The sequence below is a fragment of the Phlebotomus papatasi genome, chromosome 1, assembly GCF_024763615.1.
Source record: "Phlebotomus papatasi isolate M1 chromosome 1, Ppap_2.1, whole genome shotgun sequence".
NCBI lineage: Eukaryota > Metazoa > Arthropoda > Insecta > Diptera > Psychodidae > Phlebotomus > Phlebotomus papatasi.
Genome location: NC_077222.1, coordinates 4,265,835 through 4,293,088, shown reverse-complemented (window position 1 = coordinate 4,293,088; position 27,254 = coordinate 4,265,835). Strand labels below are relative to the sequence as shown.

The following is a 27,254-nucleotide window of genomic DNA, read 5'->3' as shown; positions in this document are numbered from 1 at the left end:
GATTTTTTAAATATATTTTTCTTCAAAATAATTCCAAAAATTGATTAAGAATTTCGTGGAACTTACATAGAGAATTTCCACACAACAAAAAAAACATCCACAAATAAATGGACGATCAGTGCCAATTGGCAACATAGAACTTGGAGAATATTCATCTATCAGACGAACACTCAATTGTTTTACTTTTGAGTTGAAAATATTGCTACCATATCGTTCATTTGAGTATGTCTAGCTCGCAAGAATTATAGCGTTAGGGCGAAAAATAATTGCAGAATTTTCGTGTTTACTTCCATGGAGTCTTGGTCGGAAAGATATCAGAAAATATACTCGGAATATTCAAAGGAAATATTGAATCAATTTCCAGGGAATGCTCTCAGATATGTTGCAAGAAAATTCCTCGGACTTTTTTTTTCTAGGAAATCCACGCGAAAAAAAAGCTGATAACACCGCAGAATTCCAAGCGGAATATTAGCGTTTATTTCCACGAAACTCTCGCGGAAAAATAGAAGACAAATTCCAGGGAATTTTCTGTTACTGTGAAACTTTGCGCCCGATCGGCTACAGGGAGGCTCATTCATGAATTGTCCCAAAATCCAATTTTTGGACAATTGTAAAAAAAATCTCCGCTTGAGGTCGCTGTTTTCTCTCACCAGTGGCGCTGGCAATAGTTTTCAATATTTTAATCTTTTAAAATACATTTTAACCATTGATTTTTTACTTTTTAAATTATCTGTAATTTTTTCCTCCAAAAATAATAAATCAGGAAAGATTCCAGGGTATGAATTCTGAGATGGTGAGTTTTTCACGTGAGAAATTCACGGCTCTGAGATCACTTTTAGTAAGCATTTTGTCAAGATTTCGTAAGAAATTTAATGTAAATTCTTGGATACTGTAAGTGTTTAACGTGCCTTTTTTGTGAAATTTTCACCAAACGCTTACAGGAAACGATCTAAAAACCGTGAGTTTATCATGTGAAAAACTCACGCATCTCAGAATTCATACCCAGGTGTCTCAAATATCCTCACTCTCCCCTATGGAAATAATTTTTAAGTATAGTAAAAGAAAGTTGTAAAATTATGATTTTTTATTATTTTCCTGCAAATAAATTGCTCTACAAAAATTCATATCTTATTCTTTTGGTAATTTTATTTCAATGGCGTGATTTAAGGACCAATTTCTTCAGTGATCAGCCTCTTAATTGCAGCAATTTTTTCCAAAGATAAAATAATTCTTTTGTGTGACAGAATATTGAAGCATTTTTCATAGAGGATAATATTTCCTAAGAGGCATTTTTTTCACAATATTTCATCACTGAGAAAAAGTAGAGTAAGAAATGTCATAAAATTATTACACGATATTGATAGCCTTTTATGAGTTTAACATGGGAAAGTGTCTTAAGTGATTTTCCGGGAAAATCATAAAAATAGTATTATTGCTAATATAAAAATAATGTTTTGAGACATTTTTATTGCTCACTTCCGCAATTTCTAAATTTTGGTTATTGCGAGAAATGTTTAAGAAATTCATAAATATCTCTTTGATTTTGATTTACACTGGGAAAAATTGCATTTAAATCCAAAAATTTATTAAATTCGTAAAAAAAATCTACGAAAAAAATCAGTCAATTCTCTGCATGGCATTTTTTTTGAATTAATTGAAAAATATTTGGAAATTTTTTTAGCCACTGACGGAAAATTCTCCTGGAAGGAATATTTTAATATTGCGCTCATTGACTCGATAGAGCACAATTTTATCCTTTTCTCCTGCCTGAAATTCCTCATTTTTGTGATTTATAATCAATTTCCCATCGACATCCTGGAATTTTCCCGATTCCAGGGGCTTTACACTGATCTTAGTATTGGCAAAATCATACAGATAGCTGCAGAGGATCCCATTCAATTCAGCACAATTGATTTTTGTGACCAAAGTCACTCTTGGATGCCAATTGGCAAAATTCTGCAATTCCCGGCAGAAGTTCAGCACAACATTTTCACTGACGCCCAAATTGAGAAATACCGATACATCATCCAGGATAATTGTTGTATGCTCCCTGCCCTGGCCCAGTAGCTCCAGATCACTCGAAATGTCCTGAAGGCACTTTTCCACCAAATTCACGCCATTCTGCATAAGTTCTGGCACACTCTTGAGAAAATCATGAACCACCAGGGATTTCTTCTCATTCACGCCAGACAAATTGTATCCCAGCTTCAGTCCAGCCTCAACATAGTGGTCAAAATTGTGATGAAGACAAACAAGAAGCACTGCAGTATTTCTGTGTTTGAACTGATGCCCAAGGAGGCAACTAATGAGAAAACTTCCATCAACTCCCGATGATTCCCCAATGAAGACAGACGGCACGAGATATTTCTCACTCAAGCCACAGGAAAGCAGAACAGATGCCGACATTGTCGAATTTTCTCATAACAGTCGAAAGAGAATTTTTTCCTGTTTCCGAGCACACAAAATTAGAACTTTTATTGGGGGGCCCGAACAATCTTCAATCGCGATAGAGATAAACAATTAGCTGCTTCGAGGGAATTGAACAACTTCAAGTATTTTTAAACAGAAAATTGAATTACGAGTGACCAGACTGATTCACACTGTCAGGATAGCATTTCTTCTTATCGGAAAACATTACGGACAAATAACGACTAAAAGAGCTATTGCATTGAAAACTATCTAAAAGTTAAAAAAAAAATCATTTCGATTGACAATTTTTAGTACAGAACTGTACTAAACCAATTTGTCACAATTTTTCAAATTCAAAATACCAATAGAAATTTAATGCAAATTTTTGCAGTATTTTGAAATTTTACATGGGGTTTTATCGAGAAAAGTAAGCGTTCCTTTTCTTAAAAGAAAGGACAGCTGTTCGGCAGAGAACACTAATTGGCAATTTCTTCAAAATATTAAAATTAATTCAATGTATCCAATAAAATTCAAGTAATATGACGTTTTTTTTTAATTAATTTACATTTTCCTATAAAAATAAGGAAAGAGTACCAGCGATCGGCAGTGTTTCGCGGATCGTCAGGTTAATATTGTAATGTAGCTCCAAATAAAATGAATATTCAAAAATTATTAGCTACTTTTTTACCATTTAACTATCACAAGAATGCAGTGCATTAGCTCAGATTTAATTTATAAAACCAGTTTTTCGTGAGACACCTGATTAAATACATGACGGTCCGAGGTACAGAGTACATATTTGCAATTAGAACTATTTTTTATTAATTTATTGTAAAAATTCAAAATGCAAATGCACAGATATAGTTAAATGGATCACTACTAAACCGATTAGCATACTTAAAAATACCAAACAGTGTTTTGAAGCTTATATTTTCAACTAAATATCGAGCATGTCTCTTAATATTCCGATCCGTGGTACTCTTCCCTTATATGGTTAAATTTAATATCTCAGATGGTACAAAATAGGTTATGATACGATTTCTTAAAGCGCTAATAGGTGTTCCTCCGACCCTACAATTTTTCAGTCCCCGAACTTGCAGTGTAATTCCCGTTGCAAAACGCTTTCGAAAATTTAAATTTTAAAGTGTTCATTTTTTTTGGAGAGTTATGGGCCATTTCCATTGAAAAATTTCTCAAGAAATTTGTTAGAAAATTTCCAACTCCATTTGAAAAAAATGGTGCTTTTATGAGAAAAAGTTCAATTTGGTTGAACTTTTTCTTATAAAAGCATAAAAATAAACATTGTGAACAGTTTTCCACACTGTACCTATAGGGAACAGCGCCATCCACCACAATGAAGGTGTTTTTAAATGAAATTCAAGTAAATTTTGGTTCTTTGATGGTGAAAATAGTGCGTACAGTGAGAAAACGTCGCTTTATTGGGGATATGCTATGCCCAGAACACTGATTTACGGGAAAGACGGGCAAAGTGTAAGAAGTGCGTCAGAAAACAGTAACGTTGCTGTTTTAAAGTGGTAATCGATTTAATTACCCCTCATTATCTCTTTCCCTGCTTCAATTTTCGTACCAAAGATTAAAAATATCCTTTAATAGTGATTTAATGAAGGTTTCGGTTGTTTTTATGCATTTTTGCCCAGAAACTAAATCGAAACAAACAACTGTCAACAAGTTGTTCGTATTCAAAACTAGGCTTTTCTGCGAGCTTTCATATGAATTGGGAATTACAAAAAACTGAAAATTTTCTCAATGGAAATAGCCCATTAATGGTACAAATTTGAGAAATAATATGTAAATCATTGGAAATGACTTAATTATAAGGACTTAATTAACTATTCCCAAAAAAAAATTAAAAGGGGAAGACTTTCTCCTTAACATTTTTTAGCACATGACTGCTTCAAATGTTTTTATATAAACGATTTTTCTTTTTGTTGGTTCATGTCATGACTGTTTGGGGGTTTTGGAAAGGGGAAAAAGCAGTAGCACTTTAGAACAGTCATGTGTTAAAAAAAATGTTCCGGAAAAAGGTTTCCCCTTTTCATTTTCCATTGAAAAAGCTTAAAAAATCATATTATACCGTTGACAATTTTTAGTACATGACTATACTAAATCAATTTAACTTTATCGTGGCATGACCATTTCTCTCCCTCTCGCACGATATGAGGTTAGAGTTTAACATCCCAGGACTTTAGTGGCGATAGAGAGAAAAGAACTAGCGTAATAGGGTGAATTAGGGGACCTATTTTGAAAAAAAACGTCTTGTTAAAGGAACTTCATTAGGAAACTTTCAAAACTAAATAGGAAAATAAATTCCCTTCGGTTGTTTGTATTTTCATGACGGAAAACCACGAACATATTGTCAAAGCTTTGGTCTAATTTTTTTTACCTCCCAAAATAGGACTGTTGTTGCTTTCTTCCAAATTCATTATATTCACAAAGTAATAAAGGATTAAAGATTATATGTAAGAGAAGGGGTCAGCCATGCAGATTCTCATTGAAATATAACCTTATTTTTTTGAGCAAAGTTCTCTTTAAATCTCACTCTACTCCTATTTCTCAGCTTGTTCTTGAGATCATATAAATTAGAAAATCTTGTCATCCTTGTTATCATCTTCTAATTTCCCTTTTCACCTCCTATCCTTTACTTACAGATATTATTTTTTAGTCAGCTCGCACGTGACGTCTCAAATTCTTTGCCGGAATATCGCTAAGATCTATTCCCTTTTAATCAGTCTACTTACGATATTCCGAATTTTAATCAATTAATATCACTTGGATTAATATCGCTCAATATTTTTGCATCCGTCTTTCTTAGAATTCCCTGTCACAATGTGTTCTAAATCTCTAAGCCCTAACAAAATGACTGCCCCTCCCATTTAGTACACAATTCGAATTTGAATCTGCAAAAAGGACTGCATTGGATAAGTCGAAACAAATCTAAATTTTAAATTTGTCATACTAAAATTTTGTTGAGAAGTAAAATAGTTTCAATATTTCACCAGGAAACCCAAAATTCACCTCACAAAGAGTGTTTAGAACAAGCATGTACTAAAAATTGCTTGGAAACGTCTAAGATTTATTGTTTTAAAATGTTGTAAAATATTTTAAATTATGCAATAGCTTTATAAAATCAACGTTTTCTAGTATTCCTTCCCTAATTCAATTTTTTTATATGGAATGATCTAGATTAAATGTTTCGATCAAAGCTGTCCTGAATTTTGGTGGTTCCGGGTCCCGAAAACGATCACTTTCACAATTGCGATTAGATTGGATCGGGACGGGCCTGAAATGTGGAATTCTCCACCAAGACCTCAGTCGACAATTGGAGAGGCAGTTTGTTGGAAGTGTTCTCGCATCTTCCAGCAATTGTCTCAATTATCACTCATTTAAGCTTTCCAAGAGAGTGACTGGGTTCAAGCTCCCGGACTGAGTTGCTGAGAGTCAAGAGAGAGAAAACCACACCAGACGACCGCATTACATCACTGATAAGCGGATTATCAGTCTCTGAAGCTGCTCCCGACAGTGGAATCAGAGTGATTTACAATCTGTGTGTCCGGGGATCTCGAAAATCTCCCAGAAAACAGAAGGTCATCGCGGGAAGGCTTACCGAGTGCCGGATTGGGAAATTTTAACTTAATTTAAGGTAACGTGAGTGCCAATACTCTATTCTAGTGGAAAATACTCAAAATCAATTGGGAAATATTGTTTTTAATGAGAAAATTTGCCTGGCAACAGAGATTTTTCCAAAGCGGTTTTCTGTGTCAATATTTGCGTGTGAATTATTTTGTTGATTGTTTTTGCTTTCGCGGCTTGTTAATGATTATACAAAACATACCTGCAAGTACCCTGCTGATTGATAAATTAACACAATTCTCCAGAAATTGGCCGCGAAGGAAAATCAATAAAAAATATTCACTGATAAACAAATGCACGTCAGTCGCACGCTTTTGCTGCCTAGTACCAGTACCCACCGCTTGTTGAATTGGTGGCGCTGCAATCGAGGGAAATTGCAAAAAATTCACCTTTCCGCGGATTTTTAATAATTTCGACACAAATTAAAAATAAATTTATTCCTTATTGTTTTTCTACAGAAATTTTACTTCATTGGCAGTACAGAAATTATCAGATTTTTTTATATCAAAAATCTTTCACTTTGTTTCATAAATTTTATTTAATTTAAAAATTGCAACTGCCAAGAACGTCAAATGAAGTTTTTTTGTGAAGGCCATTGAATGGCCAACAGGGAATCTCGAAGCATGGATTTTTAATTAATTTATTCATCACATTCCATCATGTGTGCGTAAAATATCGTGATAACTGCTCTCTTAATTAACGAAGAATCATTTTGTGTTCAGAGTGAGTGAAATCACTGGGAATTTACCCCAAAAAGAAAGGTTCAAAAGAATGTCCTTGACTCACTATTGATTTCTTTGCAATTCCAGGGACAAATAATGTCTGACCCAAAGACTAATCGAGTGGCAAGGTGGTACTTCGGTGGCCTGGCTAGTGCCGGAGCCGCCTGTGTCACCCATCCGTTGGATCTGCTCAAAGTCACTCTGCAGACCCAGCAAGAGGGAAAATTGTCGATTGTCCGGCTGACTGGGAAAGTCGTCCGGGAGCAGGGAGTACTGGCTCTCTACAATGGTATCTCAGCATCTCTACTCCGGCAACTGACCTATTCTACCACGCGCTTTGGCATCTACGAAGTCGGGAAGCAATCCATTGGCAATGATTCAAGTTTTCTGGCCAAGATCACTCTGGCAGGAACAGCTGGAGCTACCGGAGGACTCGTGGGCACTCCAGCTGACATGGTCAATGTCAGGATGCAAAACGATGTAAAGTTGCCAATGGAACAACGTCGCAAGTAAGTGTCCTTTTTCTAAAATTATTAAAAACCCGTTTGAAAAATAATTTTATTGAATGTTTTAAGGTGCAAACACATTAACATAACATAGACATAGAGTATTTATGACACATCATAAAGGCCAATAAACTAATCAACAGATAATTCTAGAATAATTATAGTAAAACTGAAATTCTCAGAATAATTAATTCAATTAGAAAAAGAACAATTCTTTAAAAATTATTTAAAAAAATCTCGATTTTCTAGCAGTTTTACATCGACAAACTACTTGAAAATAACTAATTTATTGCAGTTTACAGATTATGAATTTTCGTAAAAAATATAAAGAGTAATTTTTATTTTTTTCGCGGTTAGAAACGGTTCTAAATAATGTGCAATAAATGCAATAAGTAAAACTGCTGGAATTTTTTCTCAACAATCATTTTAAGAAAGTCGTATTATCCGTTCAATTCAATCATTTTACTTTTGCAACACATACTGTGCCAGGACAACGCAGAATTTGCATGTTATAAAAATAATTGGAAAAATTTCGATTTTCTAGCACTTTTATATCCATAAAAGACTTAATGGATATCTAATACATTGTATATTACAATTATTGAATTTATATAAAATTAGACAAGTAAGATTTACTGCTGTAAGTAAATCCTTCTCTATCAATAATATCAACAAAGTCGGGTTATCATGTCATTTAACATCGTATTTGTTGAGCTTCTCAAAAAAAATGTTTATAGCACATTTTTGGTGAAATGAAGAAAAGAGAAATAAAAATTTAAGGACAAAAGGTTGATCGTTCACAAATATTGAAGCACAACACAGAAGTATAACATGATCACGTGAATTTTTTTTTTTTTAATATCTGTGGTGACCCCAACTGAGGCCATCTTGTTGTCCCCCGGATCCAGATGATTTTTTCCCTGGACTGCTACACTTTTTATTGAAGAAGGTTACACTCGTTACATCCAGTGTCCTCTGGGGGTAGATTATGTAAAAATCGTGAAGCGTTCAGCAGTGAAACGTTCACCAGTGAATGTTTCACCACTCGCGTTCATAACTGCTAGAAAAGTGATTATGAATGAGTAAGTGAACCAGCTGTGATGAAAAACTGCTAGAGTGAATTAAAAAACGTCAAAACCGATTGTTTTTGTTCAGTTATCATGCAGTTTCTCATAAATTTTCTCTGTTTTTCACGAAGTTTTAGAAAAATATAGTGCAGTAGGTGTTTGAAATTATACAAAGAGTGTACAAGCTCGAGAGCAATGTATTTTACCTTGAGTGAGCAATTTTATCAATTCTTCCATTAGTCCGTAAGTGAATTACTTTATATGTGCCGCGAAAACAGTTTGTCAATAAATTAAATTTTAGATTTTTTTTTAAATCAAATGTTTTGTGAACTCGCTGATTTCGAGTTACTACATTAATTTTATGTGAAAAGGTATTTTTTTTACAGTTCTGCAATGTTTATTTTCGGCCTAAATAGTGCATTCACTTCCAGTTCCACTCCCACAAAAGGTGGTGAAAAACCTTACCTCAATAAACTGTATGAAGTGTGCGAATCGTACACCGCTATCATAATCGAATTTGAGCTGTTCACTAGTGAAATGTTCATTTTGATCTGTCAAGTGAATCATTCACCGGCTCCACTTACTTACATAATCCATCACTTGGGTCATAAAGGGGCAGTATAAAGCTCCTCTTCTTCTCTGTCTCTTCCACAGACATTGGCTTTCATGTCATTCAAACGCATACGCGTGGTTCTCCCGAAGTATAGCACTTAAGTGTAAAAACAACACATAAGTCAATATACAGATTGTCTGAAAAAAATGCAACAACTTTCAGAGCGCATAGCTGTCAAACCGCTGGTGACAGCGGTTTCATATTTTGCATAGTGGTAGTTCATTTTATTGGCTAAAAGTCTACAAAAAAATTTTCGATAATATTTTGTAAAACTTTTTTAAACCGTAATGAAACTCATACGTGACAATTTAATGTCGCTATATTTTGCAGAAAATGTGGAAGCAGCTATCGTTAGGGCTCTTCAAAACCCTGAATTTAATTTAACCTTCCGTTTTTCGAAACATAAATTGGTGCAGGGATACTAGTAGCATTTTAAAATGCTTTTGTGGAGGTCTAAAAAAATTACTTTGTCGCTAGCTATCGTCCTTAAAGTGAAGAAGCAAATTGAACGAAATCTGCGTCACATCTGCAGACAAACGATCTATGAGACGCATTGATTGCAAATAACCATGATATAAATATTGTTGAACAAGACCGATAATATTCTAAAATTTTGATGTATTTACTACCAATTTTTCTTTATTTCAAAAAAGTTTAACAAAAAATGAGGATAATAGCGCTTTAGTTTGTTGCATTTTTTCAGCCACCCTGTACTATTTTTCTAGCAGTTGGCTTCTATTAGCGTTATCACCTATTTCCCTAGCGAATGTCCTTCAAAGTTGAAGACAATTCTCACTTTTACATACAGAAGATTCGCATGAAAATTTTTCTGCATTCGTGAATGTTACACGATAAATGTCACAATCAAGGTATCCCTGCGTACAGGACTTTATTCCTTGTAAAGAGGAATAAAAAATATACTACATTTCTGTCTATATGCTCTCTTGTTCTGAGAAGGTGTAAGCTAAGTTTGAGATCCATTTGTGAGTTGGCTTCAAACAGCTCTATAAAAAACGCACTTGGCTAGGTGGTAGGTAACCTAGTATACGGTATACGTCATGATGGTAGTGATGTGTTGAATACTGCAATAAAACCTTCTTCAGATTGAAGCAACACTGGGACAAACAAATTCAAGAGATAGTGAACTGTATTTATTTTTATCAATGAATTTCATGCCTGGCGGACTGCAAGGACTTGAATAATCATGGCGGTGACTGATTAGCTGATAACTAAGATATAACCTACATTTCAATTAATTTCCTGAAACAAGATAATTCAATCTTTACTTTAACTAAAACGGCCCCCCTTTGCTTCCATCAACCTCAAGCTATTTCACGAGTTTGCAACCTGTAATTTAATAATTTTCATATTGTCGCCATATTGAATTTTTCTCTCAATCTACCAAATTTTAAAACTCTTTAACCTGACTCAGGACTTAGCTTGATCGTCTCTCAAGGAGTTCAGCCAAACTTATACAACAAATATTACTAAATTAAATAGATTTTTAACATGAGAAAATATCCTACCTTACGCAAATTGCTTTCCTAAAAGAATTGTACAACTGCACATCACGCCACGCTTTCTACAAAAAGACTGACAAATGTGCCGGAAGGGCTTACATAAAAAATTTTCAAATATTTCCGCCAGTTGGCGCTTGCGTTTTCAACAAACATTTTTTTTTTCAAATATTTCACTTTCCTAGCAATGGAAAGGTGCAATAAATCTTTATTTTACTACAGATTAGTAGACTTATACCATTTTATTTAAAAAAAACTATATAATATGTTTTATTTATTGTAAGTTCGTGGCTTTGATGGCAATTTCACTCCAAGAAAATAATAACAGATATTTAAAATTCTACAAGTTGAACTACTAGAAAACTGCTAGAAATCTCAATTTCGTTATGAATTATTTACAAGACGAATAGTAAAAAATTGTTTTACAGAAACGATCACAATTTCTTAATAATTTCCTGATGTATTTTTTATGATAGAATTCTATGTTAATATGTTTTCACTTCAAAGCAAGGCTGATTTCTTCTGCAAACTATTACAGTTTTAATGAGAATCTCATGAATCAACAAGTGTAATTAAAAAGAAAATAAATACAAAGACAAAAATGTGTCCAATTAAAGACTATTTGCTTTTCTGTAACCTAATTTTCTTTAATTATTTTTATGATTTGTAATGTTTGTAATCTAAAGAAAATCTTTTAATTTAAAAGATTTCTACTATTTTTGAAAGTATTTCTTGCAAATGGGTTAAATGTAAAATTACTCTAGCTACAAAAATGCCATCGATGGCCTCTTCCGTGTCTACCGTGAGGAAGGTTTTAGACGCCTCTTTTCGGGAGCCTCAACAGCTACCATGAGAGGCTTCATGATGACAATTGGCCAGATTGCATTCTACGATCAAGTCAAGTATCTCTTATTATCAACGAATTACTTCGAGGACAATCCAAAGACTCATTTTGTGTCCTCTTTGACGGCTGGAGCCATTGCCACGACGCTGACGCAGCCTCTGGATGTCCTCAAGACACGTGCCATGAATTCAACTCCGGGACAATTCAGGGGACTATGGGACATCTTCAAGTACACAGCCAAATTGGGGCCTCTGGGCTTCTTCAAGGGCTACATTCCGGCATTTGTGCGCCTTGGACCGCACACGATTCTCACATTTCTTCTCTTGGAGCAGCTTAGGCTGAACTTTGGGATGGAAAAGAAGTAGTTTTGCCACGTCCAGAGACTGGAAACTAAAACTGATGCATTCAAAATAGATTAATGGTGCTTTTTTCGACACATAATCTTAATAACATTCCTGGATGAAAGTGACACCCGTGTTTCATGGAAAGATTTTAATTTTTACAAATGGATTTTGCAGAAAAGAACAAAGTTGCTATATTTTTTGTAATATATACCGTCTAATTTTTGCTATGTGGATATTAAACCTTGTTACCGGGATTTATGAAATTTTCTGTAATAGATTCTAATTGTACAAAGAAATGGACAAATATAGACAAATATTGTTGAAGGTTTTTTGTGAATTTTATTGGAATTGAATTATTAGAGCGAAAAAAATTTTGGTGAAATCACATTAAGGTCTCTGTCTCTACACATTGGGAGCAGTTTTCCTCAAAATTGCATTTTTGACAAAAATTTTGACGTTTCTACCTATAGCAATGCAGACGGTTTCCTTCAAAAATCGATTTTTGACGAAAATTACTCCCAATGTGGAGAGGCCTTTACATAAAAAGGTAAGTTTCCTTGAGTTCATAAAGCAGGGGTGTGCAAGAACCGTTTAAAACCGAATAAACGTCAAAATAAGTTTGTTCAGGTAGCGTTTTGACCATTGACGTACAAGTTTCATTTGATGTTTGTTCGGTTTCAAACGGTTTTTGTACACCTCTGTCATAGAGCATTAAAATAATAAAAATCTTATATAATAGTTTTTGTGAAAAAGAATTTAAAAAAAAAGCGTAAAAATAATAATTTATTGCACTTCTTGTATTAATTTTGCTTTAAATTGAAAGATCTTAAAAGCTAAACAGATTGCAATAAACCGCTATACTTATCTATCATCAAAGAACTGCTATTTTTCATTTTTCCAGCAGTATAGATTAATTTTACATTTATTTTCTTGTGTCTTAAGTTAATATCATCAAAAAGTAGCGACAAATCCTATTGAAATTTTACTTATTTTTTCATTATTTGAGTTTAGCTTATTTAAAGAAGAGCCTAACTGCACAAAAAATATTTATTGCTAATAAAAGTAGAAAATTCAAAACAGATCCTATTTTTGTAAAGAAATTTTTGTAATTTATTACCTACTTAAAACGTAAATAAATGTCAAACTACTAGAAAATATAATATATGATTTGTTTCTAATCTTTTATGTACTTTTTAGCAAACGGCTGGATAAGTACTAGCCCCAGAACCAGCCCATAATAAGTTCAACACAACTGAAAAATTACTAAAAAATAGAATTTGGCTCCAATTTTTCTTTTTCAATATTTTTTATACCAACAAATTATATTTTATTGTAGCCAAATACTCAATAAACTACTAGAAAATTATAAACTTTTATTTATGTCCAAAGAATAAATGCTAAACTTTTAGAACACAAGATTTATCTCTTAACTTTCTAATTTAATTGAAATATTGACAGTCAATGATTTACTGCTAGAAAATTTAGCTTTGATTCAATTTTCTTACGACAGAGCATTTTGAGAATGGACTTTTCTAGCTACGATAGAATGTAGAACTACTAGAAAAGGCAAGGGGTAACTCACATCGGGGAATTCGATCACTCTGAACAGGAAACCCACAGGGAATTCGTGCATACCTTTTTCAGGTAACTCTCAGGCAATGCAAGGAACACATACATTTTTCGGGGACCCCGGGGGATCCATATATTTTTCAGGGTACTCTCAGGCAACCCGGGAATTCCATAGATATTTTTTTTAGGGAATTAGGGGAATCTATACACTTTCAGGTAGCTCCGGGGACCCATATATATTTCAGGGAACTTATACAGGGGACCCAGATATTTTTCAGGAAACCTTGAGAACTGTTATACATTTTTCAGGGAACCCGGGAATCCTATATTTATTTCCATATCCATACACTTTTAGGTAGCTCAGGGAACTCATACATTTTCTCAGGGAACTTGGAGACTCATATATTTTTCAGGAAACTCTGAGAACTCATACATTTTTCGGGGACCCCGGCAGATCCATGCATTTTTCAGGGAACCCTGAGAACTTCTTATACATTTTACAGGGAACTCACGGAGAACCCATACATTTTTCAGGGTACTTATAGGGGACCCAGATATTTTTTACAGAACTTTGCGAACTTTTACATTTTTCAGGGAACTCTCAGGCAACCAGGGGAATCTGTACATTTTTCAGAGAACCCGGGAATCCCATAGGTATTTTTTCAGGGAATTCGGGGAATCCATATACTTCTAGGTAGCTCAGGAGACCCATACATTTTTCAGGGAACTTATATAGGGGACCCAGATATTTTTCAGGGAACCCTCAGGCAACCCGGGGCACCCCGTACATTTTTCAGGAAACCCAGGAATCTCATATTTATTTTTTTCAGAGAATTCAGGGAATCCATACACTTTCAGGTAGTTTAGGAGACTCATGCATTTTTCAGGGAACTCACTAAGAACCTATACATTTTTCAGGGTACTTATACGGGACCCAAATATTTTTCAGGGAACTCTCAGGCAATTCGGGGAACCCGTACATTTTTCAAAGAACCCGGGAATCCCATATAGGTATTTTTTCTGGGAAATTAGGGGAATCCATACATTTTCAGGTAGTTTAGGGGACCCATCCATTTTTCAGGGACCTTACTGGAGACCCTGGCTGGAGACCCATGTATTTTTCAGGGAACCCTGAGAACTCATACATTTTTCAGGGAACTCACGGGGAAGCTATACATTTTTCAGGGTACTTATTTGGAACTCAGATTTTTTTCAGGGAACTTTGAGAAATTTTATACATTTTTCGGGGAACCCGGAAATCCCATAAGTATTTTTTCAGGGAACTTGGGGAATCCATACACTTTTAGGGACCCCGGGGGACCCATACATTTTTCAGGGTTAGTTCCTTATGATCCGTTTATTTTTCAGGGACCTCACAGGGAAACCATACGTATACATTTTTCAGGGATTCCTGGGAATCCTTACGCTTTTCAGGACACTCACGGGGAACAGATAAGCTATATTTTTTTTTTCAGGGAGGCCTGGGGACTCATACATTTTTCAAGGAACTCACGGGGAACATGGAGAAACCAATATATTTTTCTATGGAACTCTGGGAACTCTTTTTTTTCCTATTGTAAATACGGATAACTTGCACTCCTGTTTCTCGTAGGCTTAAAGTTAATTCTAGCACGTATACCTAAGGATAGGGATTCATTAAGTGCCCGCCTACGAAAAGCAGGGATTCAAAGTTACCTCCGGAGTGCAGTCACCCGCATATCCGATACTATATTCTGTGATTAATCTTGCTAGATCATCCTTGTATAGTTTTCAAGGAATAAAGATTTTCTAAACTCGTTAAACTACAAGAAAACATTAAGGTATACTTTTTAGGGCAATAGAAAATATAGAATTTTGTCTTATTATAGCTTCCAAAGAGGTAAAAACTATAGAATATTTAGCTATATGAAGATATTTTAATTTAAAAAATATTTTCTCAATATTTTATTTTATTTATTGAGGGTTCGTCGTCTGAGAGTTGAGCATTGAAATCTTTTGTATTTGGACTAAAAAGCGCGCGCGCGCCATCAGGATCTCGAAGCAGCGCCTCTTGCGCAAAATCTCGGAAAAATTCCCATTTCCACAAGTTGGCGCTGTGCGTTGTTGTCTTTCAAATGTTTCTTGAATTCCTCGCGGCGCTACTCGTGAGACTTTTTTTTAGTTTTCCTGTTGACGTGAGATAGAATTGTCGTGTATTAGTTGCTCCTGAGGAAAAGGGCCCCAATTGTGCGGACATTTGTGCAAGTGGCGAAGGTATTTTGTCGATCCTGTGAGTCAGAGTGAGTGCTATTGGGGGAAAATGGGGGCCGAGAGGTAATGTTAGTGGTGCTGCAGAAAAGTTTGTTCAGATGATGCTGTCAGAGGTGTTCCCATCGTTTCTGTTGGTATCGTTTCTCACCTGAGATTTTTATTTTGTGCTTTCTTTTGTGCACTTTTTTTGTTTTGGTTCAATCAAAATTGTATTAAAAAAATAGTGTTAAATTCCTCTTGGGGAATAGTATCTTGGTGCCGAGTGAATTGTGCATATCCTGGGCGTGAGATTGGCATAAGTGTCCAGAAGATAAATTTGTGGAAGTTATAAAAGAGTGTTGATGTTTCTTTGTCCTCCTCGAAGACACGTTGAGGGCTATTTTTTTTTGTACACAAAAATACGCGTGTGTCCTCAAGTCCAAGGCCTGGGTGTATCTCGAGGGCCAAGGAGCTGAGGATTCTCTGAACATCTGACCATGCCCGTGTCTTCCACGGAACGGACTACTTAAAGACACGGGGGCGAGTTCAAGAAATCCGCAAAGTGGTGATGTCATTGGTGAATGATAATGAATTGGATACTGATTGGGATGATCTTCATCCTGGCATCCCATCACTCCTGGGACTCAACAAAATGCTGTGGCACCTGGAAGACCTTCCTTGCTCTGGCCACTCCACTTCCACCTCAAGGTAAGACTCTTTTTCTCTCAATCTTAAGCCTCTAACACATGGAAAGTTTTGATGGTAGTTTCTTGCAGAGAGGCCTTTACCTCTTTAAAGGCTTTTTATTTGAACAAAATGATCTTAAATCCCCTAAAAAATGCTTTGACTTGCAAAAAATAGGTTTAGGTTAAGTGTGCCTAATTCCGGCCAGCTTGCAATTTCGACCACCTTTTTTGTTCCTCGAATTTCCATGAACTTTTAGATTTTACGTACTCTAGAGATTATACAATGCAAAAGAATAACAAAAAATGTATCTTGGACAAACGAGATGACGTGAAAAAGATATTGGAAGAATTCCCGAAAGGCAAGGAACTATGAGAATGAAGGTGGCCGAAATAGGGTACCAAAGCTATGTCTATATGTTTATTCATTTTAAAATGTATTAAGAATGATTTTAGAGTAAATAAAGACGGTAAACTTTTTACAAGGTTCCAAGCAACACTCTTTCAGAAGAAAGAATAAAAAAAATCAATTTGTATTTAAAATATTACATTTCAAACTTGAGACTTTGACGCTTGCATGCAACTATGCCGAAATTTGGCACACTTACCCTATTACAAAATTTAATTTAAGAATTACGTACTGCATTTATCATCTAAACGGATTCATAATAATTGTTAAAAGTTTCGCAATGTATACATTTTAAGCAGAGCAACAAACGGGGAAAAAAGTTTATGCTATTTGTAATAGTTGTTGGCGACAGGATTTGATAAAACTGTCCCCATAATTGCTTTAAAAAGGCTATTTGTAGAGTTTAAACGGATAGATTTAAAAGCTGAGTATTAAAAGCTTTGCACGAAAAATAGTTCTGCATTTTTATCTAGATTCCAGATAAATACATTAATTTATTTTAGAATCAGTCTTGTCAAGATTTCAAAGACCTTTTTAACGAACCCACAATTTGCAAAATAGGTTTAGAAATAAGCTTTATAGAACCCTTTTAACAATTGACCTTGAAAAACCGTTTCCGTATAGGAATGTTTCAAAGATATAATAACAGTTCTGTGTTTCTAAAACCATTTCAGAACTTGCAGAAATCACACACAGGAACACAGAAAATCGTTTCTGTGTTCCTTAGATATTTTTCCGCGTTTCTAAAATAGTTCTAGAGTCGGTTCCATCTTTCTTAGAAACCTATTCGTTCTTCCAAAGTACTTTTCAGGATTGAAAAAATGTTTTTACGCTTCGAGAATTGTTTCCACACTTCTAGAAATTTTTTTGCACTTTTAAAAAAATTTCCGCTTTTACAGAATTGTTTTTACGACTCGATGAAAAACGTTTCCGTACTTGCTGAATAGTGTTCGCGGTTCTCTAAATGTTTCTGAGTTTCTAAAATCTCCGTTCTTGGAATATCTTTACGGTTGGAGAAACGTTTCAATATGTCTTATGGCCTACACATTTATGGATTACACATTTGGAAGCAATTTTTGTTAAAAATTGCTTTTTTGAAGGAAACTCCCTGCAGCGTTGTAGGGGGAAATGTCAAATTTCTGTCAAAAACGCAATTTTTGACAAAAATTGCTCTCAGTGTGTAGAAGCCTTTAGAAACGTTTTCGTACTTCAAGAATCAGTTTTGCAGTTCTACAAATGTTTCTGTGTTTCTAAAAACGATTCTGTTCTAATAGAATTGTTTTCACAATCCAAGAAACATTGATCTATCTCTTAGAAACGTTTCCGTACTTCCAGTATTATTTTTGCGGTTACTACAAATGTTTCAGCGTTTCTCAAACGGTTTTCGTTTTTCTAGAATTTCCTCCACGGTTTGAGAAACGTTTGGGAATTGTTTTCGGGGCGTTTCAAAATATTTGGATTTCTAAAAACGCTGTCGAGTTTCTAGAATTGTCTTCATAACTCAAGAAACGTTTCAGTATTTCTTAGAAACATTACTGTGCATCCAAATTTTTTAAGGTTTTAGAAACGTTTCCTTTTCTTAGAATTGGCTTTGCGGTTCTACAAATGCTCAGTTTCTAAAAACATTCCCGTTCTTCTAGCTAGATTGTCTCCATGGTTCGGGAGACGTATTTTTTAAAAACGTTTTTGTGATTTCAGAATTGTTTTTGCGGTTGTAAAAACGATTGAGTTTCTAAAAACGTTTCTGTTCTTCTAGATCTAGATTTTCTTCATGGTTCGGGAGACGTTTCTGTACTTCTTAAAAACGTTTTCGTGGTTTTAGAATTGTTCTTGCGGTTGTACAAACGATTAAGTTTCTAAAAACGTTTCCGTTCCTTTAGAATAATTTTAGCGGTTCTGCAAATGTTTCTGCGTTTATATAAAAAAAAATGTTTTCATTCTTCTAGAATTGTCTTCACGGATCAAGAAGAAGTTCTGTATTTATTATAGACACGTTCCTGTGTTTACAAATTTTTTGACGATTTAGAGACCTTTCCGTTCTTCTAGAATTGTTTTTACATTTTCCTATTTCTTAAATACGGTTTCGCTCTTCAAGGTTTGTTTCCACTCTAGAAATATTTCTGCGTTTCTAGAAATTTTTCTGGGTTTCCAGAATTGTTTTCACGATTTTAGAAACGTACTTAAAGAATTGTTTTTATATTTCTAAGGAGCATACGTGCTTCCAGTTTTTTAAGTTTAGATACGTTTCCGATTGAGAATCGTATTCGTAATTTTAGAAGCGTTTGTGTTTATTACTTTTTATGTTTCTGCTTTTCTAAAAATTTTGTTGAGTTTATAAAATATGATTTTAGAAACGATTTTGTATATTAAAAGCTATTTCTATTTTTCAGAGAAAGATTATCGTGATTCTAGATTTTTTTTACGATTTTAGAAGCGTTCCGGTTCTTCAAGAATTGTTTTTATGTTTTAAGAAACGTTTTCGTTTATTTCACAGAAACGTTTTAGTATTTTTGTTAAACATTTTAAAGGTTCTAAAATTGTTCGGTTTTAGAAACGGCTCTGCAAAAATTTCTTTAAGAAAAATATAACATTTAGTTAATTTCTTTCCTTTCGGGCCCTTTTAAGGTGCTCTCAAATTAACCGGTCATTTTTCAGAAATTCCGGGGACCTTAGATAAACTCTTTAAGGTTCTTAACATACTTGGCGATAATTATTTTTTCATAAGCGGCTTTCTGTGGAGAGAAAATTTTATTTTGAAAATCTTTAGTATTATTGACTCGAAGGAAAGTAATTTTATTAGTCTGGAAAGGTAGAGAAATTAAACATCTTTATAAAAATATAAAAGGTTAGAAAAGTAATTAAAAGTATCGTTATTTTTTTAATTATTGTCACTGATTTGATTATTCAAAATGTTTTATGAACCACATATCCTTCAAACTCTACTGATAAACTATTTTTAATCAGTTTTTCGTTGGCAATATTACGTATAAGCCCCTAAAGCTTTTAAAAAATGCATAAAAAGTCCAAAAAGATAAAAAGCAATCTCGGCGACTTTTTTAGTGTTGCCATAGCTGTCCTCCATTGTGACTTTTTCCTTGTTGGCTCTTCTGTTTTGACTATAACTAAAGCCATTTCAGAGTTTTATAATTTAGAAGACTTTTTCATTCACTTAAAATCTTATGCGGGATTTGTGAAGAATAGAGCGAGAGACTAGCGAATTTCTTACATCATCACCATCAATAAAACAGCATTGTAGCGATTTTTTTCTATCCAACACATCGTGTCGCCATGAGACAATCTGTGAGTTCTTTTTTTTTGCAAGAAGAATTCCTCATTGACACACGAAATCATTTCCCAAAGCAATAGCGAATTCATTTGGGCAATTTTGCTACTCAATTTGTGGGTGAATTGGAATGCGACCAGCAAAGGTAGAATGGTTGGAAATTGTTGATGAGATTGAGGTATGGAGAAAAAGTGGAGTTTCACAGTTTTGCTCACAATTAAATAGTGGAGCAATTCAGTTTGGAACAATCGATCTCAAGATATTCCGTTAATATATTCAACATAATAAAATTTACTTATACAAGATAATTCATCATGTTGTAAGAAAATTTTATTGTGCTCACTATCTTGAAGATGAACAATTACAGATTTTGATATGCATTCAGATACGTAAATTAAACTATAATAAAAATTCATTTTAACTACTGGTTTTTAGGTATTTTTTAAAAAAAAAATTGTTGTGGTAAAAAATTCTTGTACAACTATGGCTTCTCTATAAGTTTCTTATAGGGCTTCGTAAGAAGTCACATTGATTCTTACATGAAAAAAGTGCATTGGGATTCCACGCTTGTGGAAGCATTTTTACAGAGAAGGTGAAATATTTGATAGTTTAATAAATCGAATCAATAATTAAATAGTTCTGCACTTCTTTAATAATTAAAATATTTTAATATTTTTTTTTAAATATTATTAATAGATATTTCCCTCTGCATTATATGAATTGAAGTTAAACTGGAAAGGTCATACTTGATATAACTCCTTTGGTCATCGAAATACTTAAAGAGAGTATATCGTCGATTGAGTCACATATTGTCGTCACAAACCTGTCACAAACCTTCTTACTAAGAGAAAACAAAATTCTACTAATATTCAGACCTATCAGACCTATATTCAGGCTTAAATTTTATTTAAGCCTGAATAGCCTGGGATTTAAAGCTTTCCATAAAAAAAGTTGAGACCGTAATACTGGCTTCAGACCTGAAGCTTAACCATATGGCTTACATCCTCTAATTCCTTATCAGGTAAGATTTTTGAGGAAATTGTTGTTTTGGATTAGATATGAAGGGAAAATTATCTATTAGATTTAAAAAAAATTCAACAAAATTGTTTATTGTTTAGATTTTTGAGGCCTTCGGGAACTGGGTTAAACCTTTAGTCTGAAGCCGGTATAAGCCAACCTGACTCAAGCTAAAAAAGATTAATTTTTTCTGGTTCTAATTGTCAGGAATTGAGAAATTGAAAATGAGAACATTTTAGAAAGATTTCGTGAAATAATACATCTTCTTCAAACAACGGAAATTCTGAAAATCACCGTTGGGGGTCGCTATAATCGATAAGTAAATTTTGTAATTTTCAGAGTTCAAAAATTGACCGGTCTTTTTTAACTCCGGTTCTAATTAAAATTTAGGCCTCAATTTTTGTTTGTTTGTACCGATGAGCCCTTTCAGATAGCAGTTCCAAAATTAACCACTCGTGGCGCTACTTATTTTCTCAGAAACATCACTTTGCAAGTTTACAAAATTTTAGCATGTTGTAGTCTAGGCTATTAAGTTTCCAAAGAGTTCACGAAATTCAAAACGCCAATCTCTGGTTCTTTTTGATATACAGTGCCCGCTCTAATCCGGATTCGCGTAATCCGGACAAGTTCTCGACATTTATATTTAAAATAATTTTGAGGTTGTATATACATGTGTGTTCAGCAATGAAAATGAATTATCCTGTGATGTTTTTTTTATTATTAAATGAAATGTAGGGGAGACCGGGGAGGTTTGGGACACTTTTTCATGTTTTGACTTTGAGACACTATTCCAAAAAAACCATGATATAAAAAAAGTTATAAAAAGTACTCGATAGAACTTGGAAAACAACTGAGTTTTCTTGGAGAAGATAAAACATTTTACTTGACGCTTTGTCCCAAACCTCCCCGATGTGGGGCAGTATGGGACGCATAAGAGGATGTTTGGGACGCGTTTTTTCTCGTATAATTTGTATTACTGGAACCCGTTAATTAATTTTAAATGCCACATTAAAAATATTTGTGATAGAAATAAAAATGTTTCATCTTTTATTTACACTTAGAAATTAATATCAATTTTATTTGTACAGTAGAGTCATTTATTGTCAATCAATTATTTAAAGTATTTTCTTCTTATTTTCCATCTACCTTTCTTTTTTTTTATTTAGTTCGAGAAATTTTCGAAAAAAATAGTTTTTAACTAGATTGGCAAAGATCGAGTATCCTCTGAGAAGGAATTATTGATTCCCAAGACAATGATGGTTTAATTGTCCCTGTAGTTAGAGAAATCTGCTGCGCTGATAAACTTTGCACAAGAGGGAGATTTTCAGTAGAAACTGGGCATTACTCTTCATTTTGACAATAAACAATTGCATACCACCTACAATCTTGTCGAAAATCAACGTCCCATTCATCCCCTTTCAGGTGTCCCAAACATCCCCACGTGTAGTTTTGGTATTTAAAACCTTTATGTAAAAAACAAGAGCGTATAATCTCTGAAACTTTTATAAAAATATGTTCCAAGATTACACTGCTACCTAATGAGATAAAAAAGTTTTGATTATATATCGCTGATATAAAATACAAAGAGGAAAACTGAGACGTCAAAATATACGATTTTTATCAAATTTTTAAAAAAAATGTTCATAGAATTAAAACAATAAAACTGAGGATATCCATTCTTTTAGTCAAGATACATCTTAATATTGTTTACGATTGAGTAGTGGTTAAATCCCATTTATTTCAAAAATTAATTGAAAAAATCGCCTTGTCCCACACTACCCCTGTCCCAAACCTCCCCGGTCTCCCCTAATAGCATAGAATTCTCTAATTATTTTTAATCTTCAATCTTTCATTTTCAAAAATCTTCAATAATTCTTTAAAAAATCCATCCGAATAACGAAGTGGACATCTGTAATTTTGTTTCCCAATCATCCGAATTACAAAGCAGGCACTGCAATTTGAAAAGTAAGGGTGCACATGAAATCTTTCACAAAACACTACAACTTTCTAGAATATTTGAGCTTCGTAGGATGAACGCTAGAGGCGCCAGAACCAAAAAAACAGTTCCCATAACACATAACCTCAATTATCTCGACACGTGCTTGACCGAAGATGGTAAAGATTTAAAAAATATGTATTTTGCAAATAAAAATCTTGTGTTTCGTTTCAAAATTTTTAATAAGAATCTTTCTCTTCCTTGATAAGAAATGTATTTTAGAATTCTTTATATTATAATTAACCTTAAGGATATTTCCACTTCTTAATTAGTTTTGAAAGAAAACTATATCAAAGTTTAGAGTTCATCTGAACAATTTGGTTTACAAATTTCATTTTAAATTAAGTATGTGAGGTCTTCCGTTTTATAGGGGAAACGAGGGCAGAATGGGCAGAAGCCAGGGGTTGAATTGGACAGTGGAATGTTATAGTTAGCCTTAGAAAGAATATTGATCCGGTTACTATTATATTTATTTGTTTAGAGTAAACACTTCACTTTCTCTCTGAAATATTTATCACTGATTCTGCCCTGAGCTCTTCTAATACTGAACCAAAAAATACTAAACCGCGAAAAGTGAAAATCTGCTGAAATAAGTTCTATATAATGAAGACTTCCATTGTCTTGAGAAGATTAATAGGAACTTGAAACTTGAAACTGGTTTGTTTTCTAATTAAACACATTAGTTATATAATAATCTATTGTTAAGGCAAGTTTTCAAGCCTTTTACAATTCTTAAATCTTTTAAAATGTTCTAATATAGAATAATTTGATTCTTTGTTTATTTTTGCTATTGTTGCGTTTGGTTTCTATTCTATACAATTTTTGAGTTTTTTTTTACAAGACTTTATTGTGAAAAATAACATCCATTGCCACTCTGGAACCTTGAATTCTAACTCCCCTCCCACAAAAATAGAGAAAACTAATGAAATTAACATGTGCTCGATAAATTGCAAAATTCTTCATGATCATGGGTATATATCCTCTTTTAAACATATTAGAAAGAGATTGTTGTATAAATTAGTGAAAAGTGTTTCTCACTTGAGTGAATATCCCAAGATTATAGTCTTCATTTGAGTGGATTGAGATGTGCTACGAAGTTTTCTGAAAAGGAACATTGTAAAAGGAGTGTCAAAGTTGAATAAAGTTGGAAAGGGTAATTGCAAGACCAATCTCTTCTGATGTCAAACAAATTGACCAATTTCTTGTGGGATAGGGAAATTTCTATTGAATATTCAAGTGGGAACTCTCTTCTTTCCAATGCCCTATACACTCATTACTCTTTCATTTGAGTTTCTCAATCCATACCCATCTGAATGTCATGAGAAATGAACTGAAGAAATAATAAAAGAGGATATTATTTATACATAGTTCTCATTTAAATCCACACCGCAGAAAATTCTTTAGAAATCCACGTGAAAATATCTCTTCTTGAACCCTTCCCATCGTCCAAAATGAAGTGGATAGAGGGTTGGTGTGACCCGGTAGGGAACTGACAAAGTGTCAATTTCCTTCCTCTTGTTATAAGGGTTTTAAAGTTGGAAAATCAATTGACCATATCGAGTATATCAAAATAGTTTTTACCGTATTTTGTCGCATATAAAGTCTTTAATAGCGTAGGAGCAATAAAATTAACTTTCGATTAAACCTGAATTATCGGTTTATAACCGGTACATAACCATTAGACAACGATTGAGTCCAGTCGATTGCAAAATATGCCTCCTCGAGCTCTTTAACTTTTGACCTTTATAAATATTTAAAATGACTGGTTCAAGGGCAAAAAACAAGAAAACTTCACAAAAATATTTAGCAAGAAGGGAATTTTTGATCGATCAATATTATGTCATTAGACCATTTTGCACCTGGCTGCGTCATTTTATCAATTAGGTTTTCTTTTTCATGCTTTAAGATTGCAAAAAGTATCATACGATGTATAGAATTTTTCAAATCGAATTTATCTTTCCTATATAAGCAAACTGTTTCTGTGTCAATTCTCAATTCCCATAGATAATCTTTCATATAATTGATACTGATTCTCTTGGGAGTTTTTGACTTCGTTGGCTTAGTTTTAATTATGTATGATACACATAGAGGTTGCACAGATAATAAGCATTTGCTGCATTGAATAGCATTATTAAAGTTTTGCTCTGAATAATCTTTTTGTCATCTTTGAGAATCTATGAGGCTAATACACCGCCGCATTAGATTGGATTTGAATTGTTCTAAAATCGGATTTCGGATCATTAAGTCTCAACCAAAGGCCGCACTGTAAACGGTTTTATTGAGGTCATTTAGACTGTCGCGTTAGATTCAAACTGAATTGTCCGAAAATCCGATTTTGGGACAATTCAATCTCAATCCAATTTGGCGGTGTAAATGGCATCTATTTCAATTTAGGGAAGGCTTAACCCTTTAAGGACGACACGCTTTTTTTCTAATCGAAAGTCAAAAATAAAAATGAAACTGATAAACATAATCAACGAAAAGTCTTACATAAACCTTGGAAATTTAAACAGAGTCCTGATTCGGTGCATTTTTTGCCTCTATGAATGATAGGGACAAAAAGAGCCCAAAAATTAAAGTAATTATTCTGACAATGCTAATGAATAATAATTTTCGCTTGAATCAAAAATATTACGTATGAGTATTCCAGTTTTTATTCCCAAAAGGGTTTTGCTCAAAAAGAAAATTGAAAGTATAAGAAATAAAAAAGTCAATTTATGAATTTGAGAAATTAAAAAATCGTAATTTTTGAGCCTAAATATTTAATACTACTACATAACAAGTAGCTAGAGACTTGCAAAAAATATTCTAGATTCTTTCATCATTGTACTTTACAATTATGTACACTGAGAGAAATCCGAAAAAGTCAAAATAACATTCCGGAAATGTAAATTTTACCCTGCAGTATTGATCCAAAATCGGTGTAAATATTACCCTTTTTAGGTGTATTGGGGGTTAAAGTTACCCTTTTTCATGGTAATTTTACCCTTAAAAAGGTGTAAAATTAACATTAAAAAATGTTGATATATTTTTACACCTAAAAAGTGTTAAAGTTATGAGGAAAAAAAGTTAATTGCACCCTCTTTTTTTCTCACTGTATAAACATTAGAAAGAAATAATTTTATGTAGTCAGGAAAAATTATTTTCTTTATGGGACACCGGTGTTCCAATCGGAAGCAACCAAGATCTTAAACGCCAAAATCCTGAAAGCCAAAATCTCGAACGCCAAAATCCCGAAAGCCAAAATCCCGAATGTTCAAAATCCTGAAAGGAATGAAATTAAATGAAGGATAATGTGTAGAATAATTTCCCAAGCCACAAAAAATTTCCCTTTGCCTCCAACAAGCGTAGAATTCGGGATTTTGGCCTTCGGGGTTTTGGTTTTCGGGATTTTCGCGTTCGGGATTTTGGCTTTCGAGATTTTGACTGGGACCCGTTCCAATCGTCTTTAAAGGGTTAACTCTTTCGCGTCTTTAGGGTAATGTCATGATTGGGGGAAAAAAGTTTTTTTTGGGTATTTACATTAATTGAAATCTATCTGTTCGTGCACGACATCATAATAGAAGGATGTAAGATTCTTGGCTCATTTTCTCAAGACTCCAGTTAGATTTCAATTAATGTAAATAGCCAAAAAGAAACTTTTTTCCCCGGGTCATATATGACCCTAAAGACGCGAAAGAGTTAAGGGGTTACGTGGGTCATAAAGGCTAAAAATTGCATATATTCTCTAAGTTTTTTCAGCATAGTTAAAAATTTATTTAATTTAAACTCTTAGTCGTATGAAAGTATAACATTTGAACCTGTTTTTCTGAAATTTTTATTTAAAAAATTTAAAAATTCAGCCTTTGGAACCTGATTTTCGGAAACCTTTTTTTTTTAAACTTCTTCAGTGAACAAGATTATTCAGCGCAAATTCTTTTGAAATTTAAAAAAACAAATATTGCCTTTCAGCAGATGAGTTAAACTATAGGGGTAGGTGGGGCTACTTTGAGCTGTGGGGCTACATTATTATACGATTTTTTCGCATATTTTTAAAAGAAACTGGGTTTTAATACGATGCAATTTGGATAGACAAAACAGTTATGGATTTAAATAAAACAATTGTAAGGACCAGCTTCACTTAAATATAGACGAAAAAAATCATATATTGATGTGGTCCCACAGGTCAAAGTAGTCCCACCTTCCCCTACAGAGAAAACTTTTTTTTTAGTTTTTCGTAAATGTTTGTGATTTCCTATTGGGGACTTACAAAATGCTCGTAAAATCATCATTTGACGAGAATTTTTTATACTTTTATAAACATTTGTTTGTAAATGTTCGTAAACACACAAAAAATGTTCGTAAAATTTTGTCATTTGTTAGTAAATTTTTAAACAATGGAAAAATTTTACGAAC

At 33.7% G+C, this 27,254-nt stretch overlaps 3 protein-coding genes across 4 annotated transcripts in view; 2 read left to right on the top strand and 1 right to left on the bottom strand.

Annotated features, from left to right (window-relative positions):
* Nucleotides 1-1,069: 1,069 nt before the first annotated feature.
* Nucleotides 1,070-6,426, bottom strand: LOC129798517 (elongator complex protein 6). Its single transcript, XM_055841718.1, has 2 exons — nt 6,263-6,426; nt 1,070-2,445 (listed from the first exon to the last, which is right to left on the bottom strand). The coding sequence occupies exon 2, from the start codon at nt 2,404-2,406 to the stop codon at nt 1,678-1,680; it is 729 nt and encodes a 242-aa protein (XP_055697693.1). The 5' UTR covers nt 2,407-2,445; nt 6,263-6,426; the 3' UTR covers nt 1,070-1,677.
* Nucleotides 5,741-12,001, top strand: LOC129798515 (mitochondrial dicarboxylate carrier). Of its 2 annotated transcripts, none has more exons than XM_055841715.1 (3): nt 5,741-6,070; nt 6,870-7,291; nt 11,250-12,001. In XM_055841715.1, the coding sequence occupies exons 2-3, from the start codon at nt 6,879-6,881 to the stop codon at nt 11,692-11,694; spliced, it is 858 nt and encodes a 285-aa protein (XP_055697690.1). In that variant the 5' UTR covers nt 5,741-6,070; nt 6,870-6,878; the 3' UTR covers nt 11,695-12,001. The 2 variants fall into 2 exon arrangements, with proteins under 2 accessions (XP_055697690.1, XP_055697691.1); XM_055841716.1 differs by lacking the exon at nt 5,741-6,070 and adding an exon at nt 6,437-6,783.
* Nucleotides 12,002-15,393: 3,392 nt separating this feature from the next.
* The window catches only part of LOC129798494 (uncharacterized), a 175,979-nt gene continuing 164,118 nt past the window's right edge, over nt 15,394-27,254 (top strand). The window contains exon 1 of the mRNA XM_055841669.1: nt 15,394-16,179. Within this exon, the coding sequence (XP_055697644.1) occupies nt 16,053-16,179 (127 nt within the window). The 5' untranslated portion in view covers nt 15,394-16,052. The remainder of the gene's footprint in view (nt 16,180-27,254) is intronic.

Bases quoted from the DNA above. Each gene is read 5' to 3' on its own strand.
- LOC129798515 (XM_055841715.1), top strand. From the start codon at position 6,879: ATGTCTGACCCAAAGACTAATCGAGTGGCAAGGTGGTACTTCGGTGGC. The intron at 7,292-11,249 runs GTAAGTGTCCTT...AAATTACTCTAG, and splicing joins CCAATGGAACAACGTCGCAA to CTACAAAAATGCCATCGATG.
- LOC129798517 (XM_055841718.1), bottom strand. From the start codon at position 2,406: ATGTCGGCATCTGTTCTGCTTTCCTGTGGCTTGAGTGAGAAATATCTC.